Genomic DNA, 15,205 nt, shown 5'->3' on the forward strand with positions numbered 1-15,205 from the left:
TGAGACCCTGTCTCTACTAAAAATAGGGGGAAAAAAATTAGCCAGGCAATGTGGCAGGTGCTTATAGTCCCAGCTACTTGGGGGGCTCACTGGAGCCCTGGGTTTTGAGGTTGCTGTCAACTATGATACCATAGTACTCTGGTCTGGGGCAACAGAGTGAAACTCTGTCTCAAAAAAAAAAAAATAGTAATGTGTAAATATTACTGTGTAGTCTATTTAATGATTGTTGCTGAATATTAGCTCTGTCCTCCAGTTACTCCATGTTTTCCTGCTGATGGAGTGCTGCCATATTCCCTTCTTCTCCTTTGAGGCCCAGCTTAGAGACCATCATCTCTATTAAGTCTTAACTGATCCTAAAGTGACCTCTCTTCTGAAATGCCAGTCCACTTTGTTTATCTCCTTTCTCTTGAGTTGCCTTTTATATTACATTCTAACAGCCACTATTCCCTTTGTGATAGTGCTTCTCTTTTTTTTTAAGTTACACCTGGCATAATGTGAAAGAATACAGAAACAGGGATTATTTGATAGACCTTATAGTAAAAGTTTTTGCAGCATGATGTCTTCTATGCCATGGATATCAGGCACCATCACAATGAAAACCTTATTCTAAAAGAGTCTCACAAATTTTATAGGCTCCAGAACAAGAGTACCATTCTGATTTTCTCCCAGTTCTATTCCCCTCCCATTCATAAAGAAAAGAATGAGGTTCTTGGTCTGATTCCATGGGCACATCTCATTTTTCTTCATATCACCACTGTAAGTTTAGCCTTGTGTCACTCACAGTTCAGTGGAAATTGTTCTTATCTGAGGCTCACAAAATTCTATAGGCAGATTTTTGGTTGACTAAGCTATCCTGTACTAAAATCTTGAGAATAGAGTTCGGGCAAAGGCCAACAACTTGAAAGCTTGCTTTTGTTGTATTTTATCTTTTTGATGGAGTTATCAATTTTCCTTTTAATCAGTACATATATCAAGGTTGTGTCTGATTGGTAATATGCTACCTTAACATTTGCTACCTTATTTTAGAGTCATTTCTCTATAGCTCTCAACTGCCCTTGCAAGATATAAGGCCTGTGAAAGCAGGGGCTGTATCATATATGTCTTTGTAGCTTCTATGGGTTGGGCTCCCAATAACATCTGGAGAAAGATCTTTGAAAATGAACAACTTGAAAGACTTAGTGAGTAAAGGACTTGCCTGAAAGTATGAACACAAAAATATTGTAGAGCCTTCGGCCCATTGCCTTGCCTAAAACAAATCTGATTGATAATGTTTCCCCTCTTTCCTACAAATATTTTGAGATGAAATTGAGTTATATATAAAAATTTGAGCCTTGCAGAGATGAAATTACCTCAGGCACTTTGGCTCTCAGCAGTTGCATAATTTAGTTAGATGACTTCTTGTGCTGGAGTCCACTTTAATATGAAGACTTTATTGCAAGGCTTCTTTTAAAAAAAAATTAATGAATGATTTGGCCTTTCTGGTGATTTTGAAATGGTTTAAGAGTTGCAAATCAAAAATGTTTCCGAGGACTGAGTTAATTACCTGTCTTTGTTACCAATTGCTTTATATGTGACCCTGAAGACAATCGCTTTCTTCTCTATGCTCATTTTTGGCTGCCTCTTCCAGGATATGGCCAGAATAAATTTTACTGTTGTATGAAATACAATCACGGAAAGATAGAGTTCTAAGCATACTTAGTACCAGTCATGGCTGGCATCAAGTAGGGTCGCAGTAAGTATCTGTGGAATAAATTTCTATTCCCACCACTGCAGATCACTGCAGTGTCCCAGCCTCTGCTTCAGTACTGCCTACCTACCAGTGGTGGAATCCCTCCAAAGGCCACATATTTTGTCAACAAATTTCATTACTATCAAGTGCCACCTTCAATATCTGTGAGGCTTCTATAATGCTACTGGGCAGTTAGTCTCATCTGGAAGCATCTTAGCCATATCTCTTGTGTAGTATAGATCATAGTATGTTATAATTCCTGTTATCTCATACCTCTTTTATCTCCCTTTCTACACTCCATGAGGATAGAGGTGGATCTTGTTTTCTTTGTGCTCCCAGCTCTTTTGTGCTCTATGCGCTCTTGCATAGTACAGAACAGACAAAAGACTGGAAGGAGAGGGACAAAGACAATGAGAGAAAAAAAATAATAAAAACATGGAGTACAGGGCAGTGCCTGTGGCCCAAAGGAGTAGGGCGCCGGCCCCATATGCCACAGGTAGTGGGTTCGAATGCAGCCCCGGCCAAAAACTGCAAAAATATATATATAAAAAAACAAAAAAACATGGAATACATATACTCTTTGCCAACTCAATGGTCTCTTAAGAGGGCTGTGCTCACCCTAGAGAGTATATACCAAAAACAAACCTTTTAGATTCAAGAAGACAATTTTAAAACAATTTTTATATGTCAAACATTTTCATTTCCATTTTTTGTGTATGTTTTGTACCCTATATACTATTTTAGGATTTTTGTACATGTGTTTAACTTATAAATAAACATATTTTAAAAGTCAAACATCTTCTGTTAAAGGTATAAATCGTAAGTTTAGAGACCCACTAGTATAGCTGTTTGTCAGGTACTGCATTAACCATATGATATAATAGTAATTCATATGCCCTGAGATATATACTATGACCCTCATTTTGCAGATGAAGAAACTGCAGAATAGAGAGGGTATGCAATATGCAGGTGGAAAATGGTGGAACTGAGGCCCAGGCTCAGATTTGTGTGGCTTAACCTCTGCCACATCCTCTCTTACTCTTCCGTCCAAGCACCCAGGGTTATTGTTCTTCAGTCACAATACAGGAATAAGGAATGATCGAATGAATGATTCAATCATACTAAATACACATAAAAGCTTTCTTCTTAAGAAAAATTGCGAAAATGAAAATAAAATATTATTTTTCATTGTCAAAGCATGTATTGGCAATGTTGAGCTAAATAACATAGCTGATTTTTCACAAGATGGCGGACTGAAGCCAGCTTTCAACAAAGGCTCCCGTCCAGAAGGAGAGTTAAGGGATAGGAATTTAGTAAGTATCCTGGTGGACTTGAGCCTCACCAAGAGAGAAGGCTGAAGAACACACATCAACACCGCTGAGGCAAGTTGTGATCAGAAGGACGCAAACAAAAGGTACAAAATCCACCACCAAGCGGACGGGAGTCCCCCTCCCCCATGAGACCGGCTCTAGAGCCCCAAAATTGAACAAGCGGGCAGAAATTAAAGGCCCTCCCACTACACTCCACGCGAGAGACCTTCTAAAAACTGGACCTACCTCCCCTACTGGGGTGCCGTGGCGTTCTCCTGCCGGACATAGGGCTGAATAAAACTTTGGGAATCCTTTGCCGGCAAGCCTGAATCCCCCGCGCTCCCCTCCCGCCCACTGAGGTCTGGAGGCCTGTCCCCCAGGACTTCGGATCCGTGGGTGATTTCTCAAGGGGAGTGGACAGTCCCCGAGTTGCGACTGGTCAGCATTGACTCTGAGGCGCGCCGAGTGAGGAGAGGGCACCGGGCTGAGGGGGAGTCATGCCTGGCGGCACTTCCCTGCGGTGCAGTGCACCAACCCTCCCCGGGCATACGGGGCCCAAGACTGAATAAGACTCTGGCCTCCCCGCTGAGAGCTGAGAGCCCTTACTCTCACTCGGGGTCTGAGGGCCTATCCCCCAGGAGTTCGGCTCCTTGGGTGATTTCTCGAGGGGAGTGCACAGTGCCTGAGCTGCGTCAGATCAGCGCCGACTCTGGGATACGTGAGCGAGGAGCGGGCACTCTGCTGAGGGGAAATCAAGCCTTGGCGGCACTTCCCTGCGGTGCAGTGCACCAACCCTCCCCGGGCATAGGGGGCCCAAGACTGAATAAGACTCTGGCCTCCCCGCTGAGAGCTGAGAACCCCTACTCTCACTTGGGGTCTGAGGGCCTATCCCCCCGGAGTTCGGATCCTTGGGTGATTTCTCGAGGGGAGTGCACAGTGCCTGAGCTGCGTCAGGTCAGCGCTGACTCCGGGACACATGAGCGAGGAGAGGGCACTCTGCTGAGGAGAAATCAAGCCTTGGCGGCACTTCCCTGCCGTGCAGTGCAGGAGCCTCCGGACCGTAGTGTTGCGTAAAACTGAATGAAACTCTAGCTTCCCCCCGCCCCACTCCCAATCGGGGTCTGGGGGCCCATCCCCCAAGAGTTCTGATTCTTGGGGGATCTCTTAAGGGGTGTGGACCCAGCACAAACTGCAGCCGCTCAGTGCTGACTCTGGGGCGTGGGACAGAGGAGAAAAGGGTCGCCTGAGTGCCCACACCAGAGCAGCAGTTCCCTGGAGGTAGATCACCAGCCGTTTTTTCTTTAACGGCAGAACGCTCACTTCTGGATATTCTGAGGCCACACCCCCTGTCTCCCTGGGCAACCAGAGGAGGCCACCGGTGACACGGCTCACAAACCCAGAAGCCTCCAGGGCGGGGCCGACCCAGAGAGGTGTTCAGACGCAATTCTCCAACAACAAAGATGTTTGAACTCAAAACAGCCGTCTCCTGTAGGCGACGACAGGAACAGAGACAGAACCTCACAAAGTTGTCTGTTCTGTTCTGTTCTGTTAGCAGCATCCATCAGGGATGGGGCTAAGCCTGAGTGAACACCTCCTTCCCATCACCTGCATCAAACACTCAAAGATGTCAGGCCCCATCTCCTCCTGCTAGATAGCGGCAGTCTGCGGGGGCCTGGCAGACTTCCTTGCGATTCAGGCAGGTGCAAACCCCTGGAGTGTCTGTTCACTGCAGGCAACTGGGTTAGCCATCTGCAGAGATACCAGTGACTGGGTCCGACGGAGGGGCAAAGTGGGGAAGGAGACGTCAACCTTCCCAGACTGCTCTGTTTGCTGGGTGGCTCCTCCTGACTCCACGCTGCACTGGGGTGAGCTGTGTCAGAGGAGTCACCAGGCCCCTGTGATCCAGTTCCCAGAGACCTCTTGAACCCTTCCACCCGAGACAAGTGCCGATTGAGACAGTTGATTCGGACCTTTTGAACTGGGCTAATAGACTGAGGACTTTTCAGGCGGTGCCCTGGGTGTGCGATTGTAGGAAGCTTTGATTCTCCTTTTCCAAGGGGCCAGAGGTGGGAAGGCGGGGTGACTTAATTGCTGATTTTTCCACACAGCTGAGACTTCAAGCCAGAGTAGAAGTTGCAATGGGATCGAACAGAAACCAGCTGAAAACAAGACAGAACCACTTTGCTCCACCACACCAGACAGGGCAACAGTTTCTCAGGCCACAACACTGCACGGGCCCTCGATAAAACCCCAGGGGAAAAACCAAAGGGAGTAAACCATGGGGCGGAATCAGCAGAAAAACTCTGGTAACATGAATAACCAGAATAGATCAACCCCCCCAAGAAAAGATACGGCAGATGTGATTGAAGATCCCATTCATAAACAACTGGCTGAGATGTCAGAAGTCGAATTCAGAATTTGGTTTGCAGACAAGATTAATAAAATGGAATTAGGAATTCGAGGAGAAATTCAAAAACTGTCTCAAGAATTTAACGAATTTAAAGACAAAACCACCAAAGACTTAGACACACTGAAACAAGAACTTACAGCCCTCAAAGATATGAAAAATACAGTAGAATCCCTCAGTAACAGAATGGAGCAAGCAGAAGAAAGGATTTCTGACATTGAAGATAAAGTCTTCGAACGCTCCCAATCTCTCAAAGAGGAAGAGAAATGGAGAGCAAAAACGGATCACTCACTCAGAGAGCTCTCAGATAATTCGAAAAAAAACAACATAAGGGTTATAGGAATTTCGGAGACTGATGAAGTGGCTGCCAAGGGCACAGAGGCCCTTCTACATGAAATTATGAAAGAAAATTTTCCAGACATGCCTAGAGAATCTGAAATTCAGATAGCAGACAGCTTCAGAACCCCAGCACGATTCAACCCCAATAAGCCATCTCCCAGACATATCATAATTAGCTTCACTAAAGTTAACATGAAAGAGAAGATTCTCAAAGCAGCCCGGCGAAAGAAAACTATAACGTACAAAGGTAAGAATATTAGAATAACTGCAGATCTCTCTGCTGAAACTTTTCAAGCAAGAAGAGGCTGGTCATCAACTTTTAATCTCCTAAAGCAAAAAAACTTTCAACCCAGGATCTTGTATCCAGCTAAACTGAGTTTCATCTATGATGGAGAAATTAAATACTTCAATGACATTCATATGTTGAAAAAATTTGCCATAAGTAAACCAGCTCTTCAGGATGTTCTCAGACCTATCCTCCACAATGACCAACCCAATCCTATACCACAAAAGTAAACTCACTCAGAAACTTCGGATCAAACTCCAACTTCCACACTGGCAAAAGGATTAAAAATGTCCACTGGACCTTTGAAAAACTCGATACCCAAAATTCCACCAGACTTATCAATACTCTCCATCAATGTGAATGGCTTAAACTGTCCTCTAAAGAGGCATAGGTTAGCTGACTGGATACAAAAACTTAAACCAGATATTTGTTGCATACAAGAGTCACATCTCAACTTAAAAGACAAATACAGACTCAGGGTGAAAGGATGGTCATCCATATTTCAGGCAAATGGTAATCAGAAAAAAGCAGGTGTTGCAATTTTATTTGCAGATACAGTAGGCTTTAAACCATCAAAAGTAAGGAAGGACAAGAATGGTCACTTCATATTTGTTAAGGGTAATACTCAATATGACGAGATCTCAATTATTAATATCTATGCACCCAACCAGAATGCACCTCAATTTATAAGAGAAACTCTAACAGACATGAGTAACTTGATTTCCTCCAGCTCCATAATCGTTGGAGATTTCAACACTCCCTTGGCAGTGTTGGATTGATCCTCCAGAAAGAAGCTGAGCAAAGAAATCTTAGATTTAAACCTAACCATCCAATATTTAGATTTAGCAGACATCTACAGAACATTTCATCCCAACAAAACTGAATACACATACTTCTCATCAGCCCACGGAACTTACTCCAAAATTGACCACATTTTAGGTCACAAGTCTAACCTCAGTAAATTTAAAGGAATAGAAATTATTCCATGCATCTTCTCGGACCATCATGGAATAAAACTTGAATTGAGTAACAACAGGAATCTGCATACCCATACAAAAACATGGAAGTTAAATAACCTTATGCTGAATGATAGCTGGGTCAGAGATGAGATTAAGAAAGAAATCACCAATTTTTTGGAACAAAATAACAATGAAGACACAAACTATCAGAACCTCTGGGACACTGCAAAGGCAGTTCTAAGAGGGAAATTTATAGCACTGCAAGCCTTCCTCAAGAGAACGGAAAGAGAGGAAGTTAACAACTTAATGGGACATCTCACGCAACTGGAAAAGGAAGAACATTCCAACCCCAAACCCAGTAGAAGAAAAGAAATAACCAAAATTAGAGCAGAATTAAATGAAATTGAAAACAAAAGAATAATACAACAGATCAATAAATCAAAAAGCTGGTTTTTTGAAAAGGTCAATAAAATAGATAAACCTCTGGCCAACCTAATCAGGAAAAAAAGAGTAAAATCTCTAATATCATCAATCAGAAACAACAAAGACGAAATAACCACAGACTCATCAGAAATCCAAAAAATCCTTAATGAATATTACAAGAAACTTTATTCTCAGAAATATGAAAATCTGAAGGAAATAGACCGATACTTGGAAGCACGCCACCTTCCAAGACTTAACCAGAATCAAGTGGAAATGTTGAACAGACCCATATCAAGTTCAGAAATAGCATCAACTATACAAAACCTCCCTAAAAAGAAAAGCCCAGGACCAGATGGTTTCACGTCAGAATTCTACCAAACCTTTAAAGAGGAATTAGTACCTATATTACTCAACCTGTTCCAAAAGGTAGAAAAAGAAGGAAGACTACCCAACACGTTCTATGAAGCAAATATCACCCTGATCCCCAAACCAGGAAAAGACCCAACAAGAAAAGAAAATTATAGACCAATATCACTAATGAATATAGATGCAAAAATATTCAACAAGATCCTAACAAACAGAATCCAGCAACACATCAAACAAATTATACATCATTACCAAGTTGGTTTTATCCCAGGGTCTCAAGGCTGGTTCAATATACGTAAATCTATAAATGTAATTCAGCACATAAACAAATTAAAAAACAAAGACCATATGATTCTCTCAATTGATGCAGAAAAAGCTTTTGATAATATCCAGCATCCCTTCATGATCAGAACACTCAAGAAAATTGGTCTAGAAGGGACTTTTCTTAAACTGATAGAGGCTATCTACAGCAAACCCACAGCCAATATCATATTGAATGGAGTTAAATTGGAATCATTTCCACTCAGATCAGGAACCAGACAAGGCTGCCCATTGTCTCCATTGCTTTTCAACATTGTAATGGAAGTTTTAGCCACCGCAATTAGGGAAGAAAAGGCGATCAAGGGTATCCATATAGGGTCAGAAGAAATCAAACTCTCGCTCTTCGCAGATGATATGATTGTGTATCTGGAAAACACTAGGGACTCTACTACAAAACTCCTAGAAGTGATCAAGGAATACAGCAGTGTCTCAGGTTACAAAATCAACATTCATAAATCAGTAGCCTTTATATACACCAACAACAGTCAAATTGAAAAAACAGTTAAGGACTCTATCCCATTCACAGTAGTGCCAAAGAAGATGAAATATTTGGGAATTTACCTAACAAAAGACGTGAAAGATCTCTATAAAGAGAACTATGAAACTCTAAGAAAAGAAATAGCTGAAAATGTTAACAAATGGAAAAACATACCATGCTCATGGCTAGGAAGAATCAACATTATCAAAATGTCCATACTACCCAAAGCAATATATAATTTCAACGCACTCCCTATTAAAGCTCCACTGTCATATTTTCAAGATCTTGAAAAAACATTACTTCGTTTTATATGGAATCAGAAAAAACCTCGAATAGCCAAGACATTACTCAGAAATAAAAACAAAACAGGAGGAATCACACTACCAGACCTCAGACTTTACTACAAATCGATAGTGATCAAAACAGCATGGTATTGGCACAAAAACAGAGAAGTAGATATCTGGAACAGAATAGAGAACCAAGAGATGAATCCAGCTACTTACCGCTATTTGATTTTTGACAAGCCAATTAAAAACATTCAGTGGGGAAAAGATTCCCTATTTAACAAATGGTGCTGGCTGAACTGGCTGGCAACCTGCAGAAGACTGAAATTGGACCCACACCTTTCACCATTAACTAAGATAGACTCTCATTGGATTAAAGGTTTAAACTTAAGACATGAAACTATAAAAATACTAGAGGAGAATGCAGGGAAAACCCTTGAAGAAATTGGTCTGGGTGAGCATTTCATGAGGAGAACACCCCGGGCAATTGAAGCAGCTTCAAAAATACACTACTGGGACTTGATCAAACTAAAAAGCTTCTGCACAGCTAAGAACACAGTAAGCAGAGCAAGCAGACAGCCCTCAGAATGGGAGAAGATATTTGCAGGGTATAACTCTGACAAAGGTTTAATAACCAGAATCCACAGAGAACTCAAACGCATCAGCAAGAAAAAAACAAGGGATCCCATCGCAGGCTGGGCAAGGGATTTGAAGAGAAACTTCTCTGAAGAAGACAGGCGCACGGCCTTCAGACATATGAAAAAATGCTCATCATCTTTAATCATCAGAGAAATGCAAATCAAAACTACTTTGAGATATCATCTAACTCCAATGAGACTAGCCTATATCACAAAATCTCAAGACCAGAGATGTTGGCGTGGATGCGGAGAAAAGGGAACACTTCTGCACTGCTGGTGGGAATGCAAATTAATACATTCCTTTTGGAAAGATATATGGAGAACACTCAGAGATCTAAAAATAGATCTGCCATTCAATCCTGTAATTCCTCTGCTGGGCATATACCCAGAAGACCAAAAATCACAACATAACAAAGATATTTGTACCAGAATGTTTATTGCAGCCCAATTCATAATAGCTAAGTCATGGAAAAAGCCCAAGTGCCCATCGATCCACGAATGGATTAATAAATTGTGGTATATGTATACCATGGAATACTATGCAGCCTTAAAGAAAGATGGAGACTTTACCTCTTTCATGTTTACATGGATGGAGCTGGAACATATTCTTCTTAGTAAAGTATCCCAAGAATGGAAGAAGAAATACCCAATGTACACAGCCCTACTATGAAACTAATTTGGGGCTCTCACATGAAAGCTATAACCCAGCTACAACTTAACAATAGGGGGAAGTGGGAAAGGGGGGGGTGGGTAGAGGGAGGGTAATCGGTGGGATCACACCTGTGGTGCATATTACAGGGGTATTTGCGAAACTTGGTAAATGTAGAATGTAAATGTTTTGGCACAGTAACTGAGATAACGCCGGAAAGGCTATGTTAACCACTGTGATAAAAATGTGTCAAATGGTTTACGAAGTGAGTGTATGATGCCCCATAATCATATCATTGTATACAGTTATGATTTAATAAAAAAATTAAAAAAAAAAATAAAATAAATAAATAAATAACATAGCTATGTGACACATTAGGTTATTTAATTCCATTTCCTTACAGAAAAACAAAAGGGACAAGTCACTTGTTCACTATTATACCTGAAGCCAAGAAGCTAGTGTCCTCATTTTCACATCTGATTACCAAACGACTCTTTTTAATTGAAATATTACTTATATACCATAAAATTTACTCTTTAAAGTGTACAGTTTAGGGGCGGCGCCTGTGGCTCAAGGAGTAGGGCGCCGGTCCCATATGCCGGAGGTGGCGGGTTCAAACCCAACCCCGGCCAAAAACCACAAAAAAAATAAATAAATAAATAAAGTGTACAGTTTAGGAGTTCTTAGTATATGAACATCATCGTGACTTCATTTTAGAACATTTTCACTATTCCAAAAGGAAAGCACATACCCACAACCAGTCACTTCCCATTCCCCCACCCCAGCTCTTGCCATCCACTAATCTACTTTCTGTCTCTGTATGTTTGCCTTTTCCTGGACACTTTATATAAATGAAATCCCACAGTATGGGACCATTGTGTCTAACTTCTTTTAGTTAGCATAACGTTGCAAGGTTCATGTAGATTGTGGCAGGCAGGTAGGCATCAGTCCTTTCTTACCCTGAGATATGTTCCCATATATAGATAAAGAAAAATACATTTTATCACTTGATGAACATTGGTTGTTTCCACTTTTTGGCTATTAGGGCTAATGCTGCAAAGAACATTCATATACAAGTTCTTATTTCATCATATATTTTCAGTTTTCTTAGTATATGCCTAAAAGCCTAAAAGCGAATTGCTAGGTCTCATGATAACTCTGTGTTTAACATTTTGAGGAACTACCAAATTGTTTTCTAAAGCAGCTCTGCCATTTTGCCATCTCACAAGCAATGTCTAATGATTTTAATTTCTCAACATCCTCGCTAACACTTGTTATTATTTATCTTTTTAATTATAGACACTTTTTATCTCTATATATGTGCCCAATGGCTATAAAGGGTATCTCATTGTGGTTTTGTGTTTCTCTCATGACAAGGACATTGAGCATCTTTTCATGTGTTTATTGCCCCCGAAAGTACTTCTTTTGAACTTACATTATTTCTATTTCCTTTTTATTTTAGCATTTTTAAGTGGCATATAAATTTTGTTGTTCTTCTTGTGATACCTGTTTTGCTCTAAGAACTCTCAAAGCATATCAGACGCTCATGAAATCTCTTATTAAAGGTTCCATGGTCTTTCATGGTGCCAACCTCCTGGCACTATGAATATAAGGATATATGTTGAGTTCCCACTGGCAACTTTCCAGAAAAATCTCCACATCACATTGTTAGATAACAAGCTTTTATAAATCTCAAATAATGATGATGGTAATGCTTTATTAAAAAGCATTTAAAATCACAGGAATTCCAAGAATTTTTTTCAAAATTATATTTTCTTAACTTTGTATATCCCTATGAGGTGAAAAAGAACCAAAACAAGGCAATAGCTGTTTCAAAGGATCCTCTAAGAAAGTGTATGTAGAGATATCAATATCCAAAAATTCTAGTGTCTCTCAGAAAAAAATATTTTTGAGTACAACCAGTGTCTCCAGATGTAGAAGAAAATTACCAAATTATTTTCACATTATATGCCAGTCCTGGATGTAAATTGCATTGCTCATATGTGAAACAAATATTTTAGCAATGTTGAAATTAATGTTTGCTGTCAAATCTAGTGTAGGCCAGAGATAAAGGAAAGAAAGTGTTTTAAAAATTCCATATGCCAATTTTTGCCCTGTACATTGAAATAATATTTATGTTAACCTCTAAAGATCTGTAGTAGTATTGTTTAAGAAAATGTGCCTGACAGATTACATTTATAGTATAGCCCACCTCAGTTTACATGTTTATTACAGCTACAAGGCCTTTCTGGCTTTTGGACCTTACATGTTCCCATCTTAGATTCAAATTTTGTTTGATGACTTTTGTCTATAGTAGTCTTTCTCAATCTTATTGTAAGTTGAATGTATTTGGTCATAATGTTCACAATGATGAAATTCATCCAGTTCCTTTATAAACTAGCTTTCTATGGAAAATAATTTTTCTTTTTAAAGAAAACACCACTTTGCATTTTTGTTTGTTAGTCAATTCACAAATACTGGTTGAACACCTATATTTGAGTACCTGTGGACCAAATCCGGAAAATACACTGAAAGTAAGATAGGCGTGGTGTCTGCCTTTGTAGACCTTATAGCCTACCTGTGAACTCCAAAAACTATTCATAACTGCAATTGTGATAAATGCTTAAAGTGAAAATTGTAAGATTATGTGAGAGCATATAATAGAGGAGCTTACTGAATGTGTGGTTGTCAGAAAGGCTTCCCTAAAGAAGTGACACATCCAGACGAGGCTAGCATGTGCCCAGGAACTAAGGCAGACACAAACTTGATGCTTTTGAGGACCTTAATGAACAACAGTGTGACTGACATGTGGGAGCAAAGGTACAAGATGAGACAGAGGAGGTGAGGTAAGCAGCAAATGAGGGCATGTTAAAGCCTTGGGCCTTCTAGTGGGGGGCCATTGCAGGAGTTAAAGCTATGGAGTAGTGTTCGTTGGTAGCACTCGGGATTAAGAAAGGCTGAATGACCCTTTGCTCCATTGTTTTCCTCTCTTGGTCAGGAATATGACTGGAGAAACTACCAGCCAAGCCAAATGAGTGAATCCGAGTTACAGATGCTGGCAAGCCTCCGGCGGCAACAGAATGAAGAGCTGGAGGATGCAGGGGCTTCCCATGGCCTGAGTGCATCCCAGGTTGACAACTGTAATGTCAGCATAAGTACCAGTAGTGACGACACAACCACCTGGAACTCCTGCCTGCCACCGGTGAGTCCGGGACTTTGCATTTTCCTTTCATTGCCTTAACGAGGACCAAGCATCTTTCTAACAAAGCCCAGACTTGCCTGGGAAAACTGGGGCCAATACTCCCTATGAGAATACTCCCTATGAGAAATACTCAGAACCCATTCTGAAATAGCATTTAGAATTGAGGGCACAAATTAAAAGATGACACTGTCTTTTCTTAAATTGTCTTATTGACCTTTAGAAAATGGAGATATACTGATGTATAAAAACATACATTGAAAGAAAAAGAAATAATTTTACCGCAGACTCTGCATATCCTTTTGTATGGCCTGTTTCTAGCACAAGCCCTATGACACATAAAAGAGGCTCAACATTTTTTTTTTTTAATTGAGACAGACTCTCACTTTGTCACCCTTTGTAGAATGCTATCATGTCATAGCTCACAGCAACCTCAAACTCATGGGCTCAAGTGATTCTCTTGCCTTAGCCTTCCTAATAGCTGAGACTATAGGCACCCACCACAACTCCTGGCTATTTTTTGTTTAGCAGACTCGGGCCCGGTTTGAACCCACCATCCCCGGAGCATGTGGCCAGCGCCCTAACCACTGAGCTGTGGGCACCCAACCTCAACACTTGTTAAATTTTGTTAAATGAATGAACAAAGAGGAAAAGACCATAGATACACTAAGTACTGCTTAGCTGTGAAGCAGAAAGGAACTTTCTGTAGAAGTCGCCAGATGCTTACTGGCTCTTCCCTGTGTCTGAGGGGCCAGGATAGGCACTCAGGATGCTGCAGAGGCTCACAGATCCAAACGTTTACATAGTTAAAGTGCTTTAAATATGGCCCACTGTGGCCTGGCATAGGAGTTAGACACCTGCTTTGCAGGTAAAGAAACTGAAACCTGGGTCCAAGTTTCTGCACCTAGTCAGTGTCAGAACCCCAAGCCAAGCTCAGTGTTTGTCTCAGTGGATTCTCCACATTACTCCTCAAAGATCTTGCAGCTTCCTTGGAAAAACAAAGCATAACCACCAACAGAACAGCACAAGAAATGTCTTAAAGCAGAATAATAAAATCATTGCTATAATAACAGTAATTAGAGCTATTGTTTCTTTGAGTATACCTAGAGCCATTTTAAGACTTCCATAGGCCCAAGGAACATTTACTTATAAAGCCACATTCAACATCATATCAAGCATATTAAAGTATATTTTCATCTAACAGTAAATATAACATTTTTACTCTATGATATATTAATAAATATAAAATCATATAACTTTGACTCATTTTATGTATAACAATATAAAGATTGAACTGAAGTATTGAACTGACAGTGGGTAAGTTATGTTTTAAGTTTTTAATTAAGTAACTTTAATTGTGTGATCTACCTTTTATATTTTAAAGCCAGTTTTCTTCCAGGCCTCCAGCATCTTTGTCATTCTTGGAAATCCCAGAGGAGCCGGCACTGTGTGCCTTCACATTTGTTGTGTAAATTATCCCTTAGGGCTAATCTGTGTGGTAGATGCTGCTGGGCTCCCATTTCCAGATAAGAAAACTGAGGCTCCTAAGTAAAGTGATTCAGACCTAGCTTGTTCTGACTCCTGAGTCCAAGCTCCTAACTACCATGATATGGTAACTTCTTGATATGTGACTCAGTTTTCAACTGAAAGCCACAGATATCCAGGAGATTTCCATGCTCTAGCGAGAACTTGTAAGTCTTCATGAAGGAGAAATTCAAATGGTTCTAAGGAGATGGGAGAGTGATACAAATTTTCCAGTAATATACCTTATCCCTGCTTTGCTCACCCTCCAGGCTTCTCTTGCCTCAGTTGTGCTT

At 40.7% G+C, this 15,205-nt stretch overlaps 1 protein-coding gene across 1 annotated transcript in view; it reads left to right on the plus strand.

Annotated features, from left to right (window-relative positions):
- The window catches only part of CFAP20DC (CFAP20 domain containing), a 360,272-nt gene that overhangs the window by 248,140 nt on the left and 96,927 nt on the right, over positions 1 to 15,205 (plus strand). Inside the window, exon 14 of the mRNA XM_053599624.1 lies at positions 13,188 to 13,391. Coding sequence (XP_053455599.1) covers positions 13,188 to 13,391 — 204 coding nt within the window. The remainder of the gene's footprint in view (positions 1 to 13,187; positions 13,392 to 15,205) is intronic.

This window comes from Nycticebus coucang, chromosome 8, assembly GCF_027406575.1.
Source record: "Nycticebus coucang isolate mNycCou1 chromosome 8, mNycCou1.pri, whole genome shotgun sequence".
Taxonomy (NCBI): Eukaryota; Metazoa; Chordata; class Mammalia; order Primates; family Lorisidae; genus Nycticebus; species Nycticebus coucang.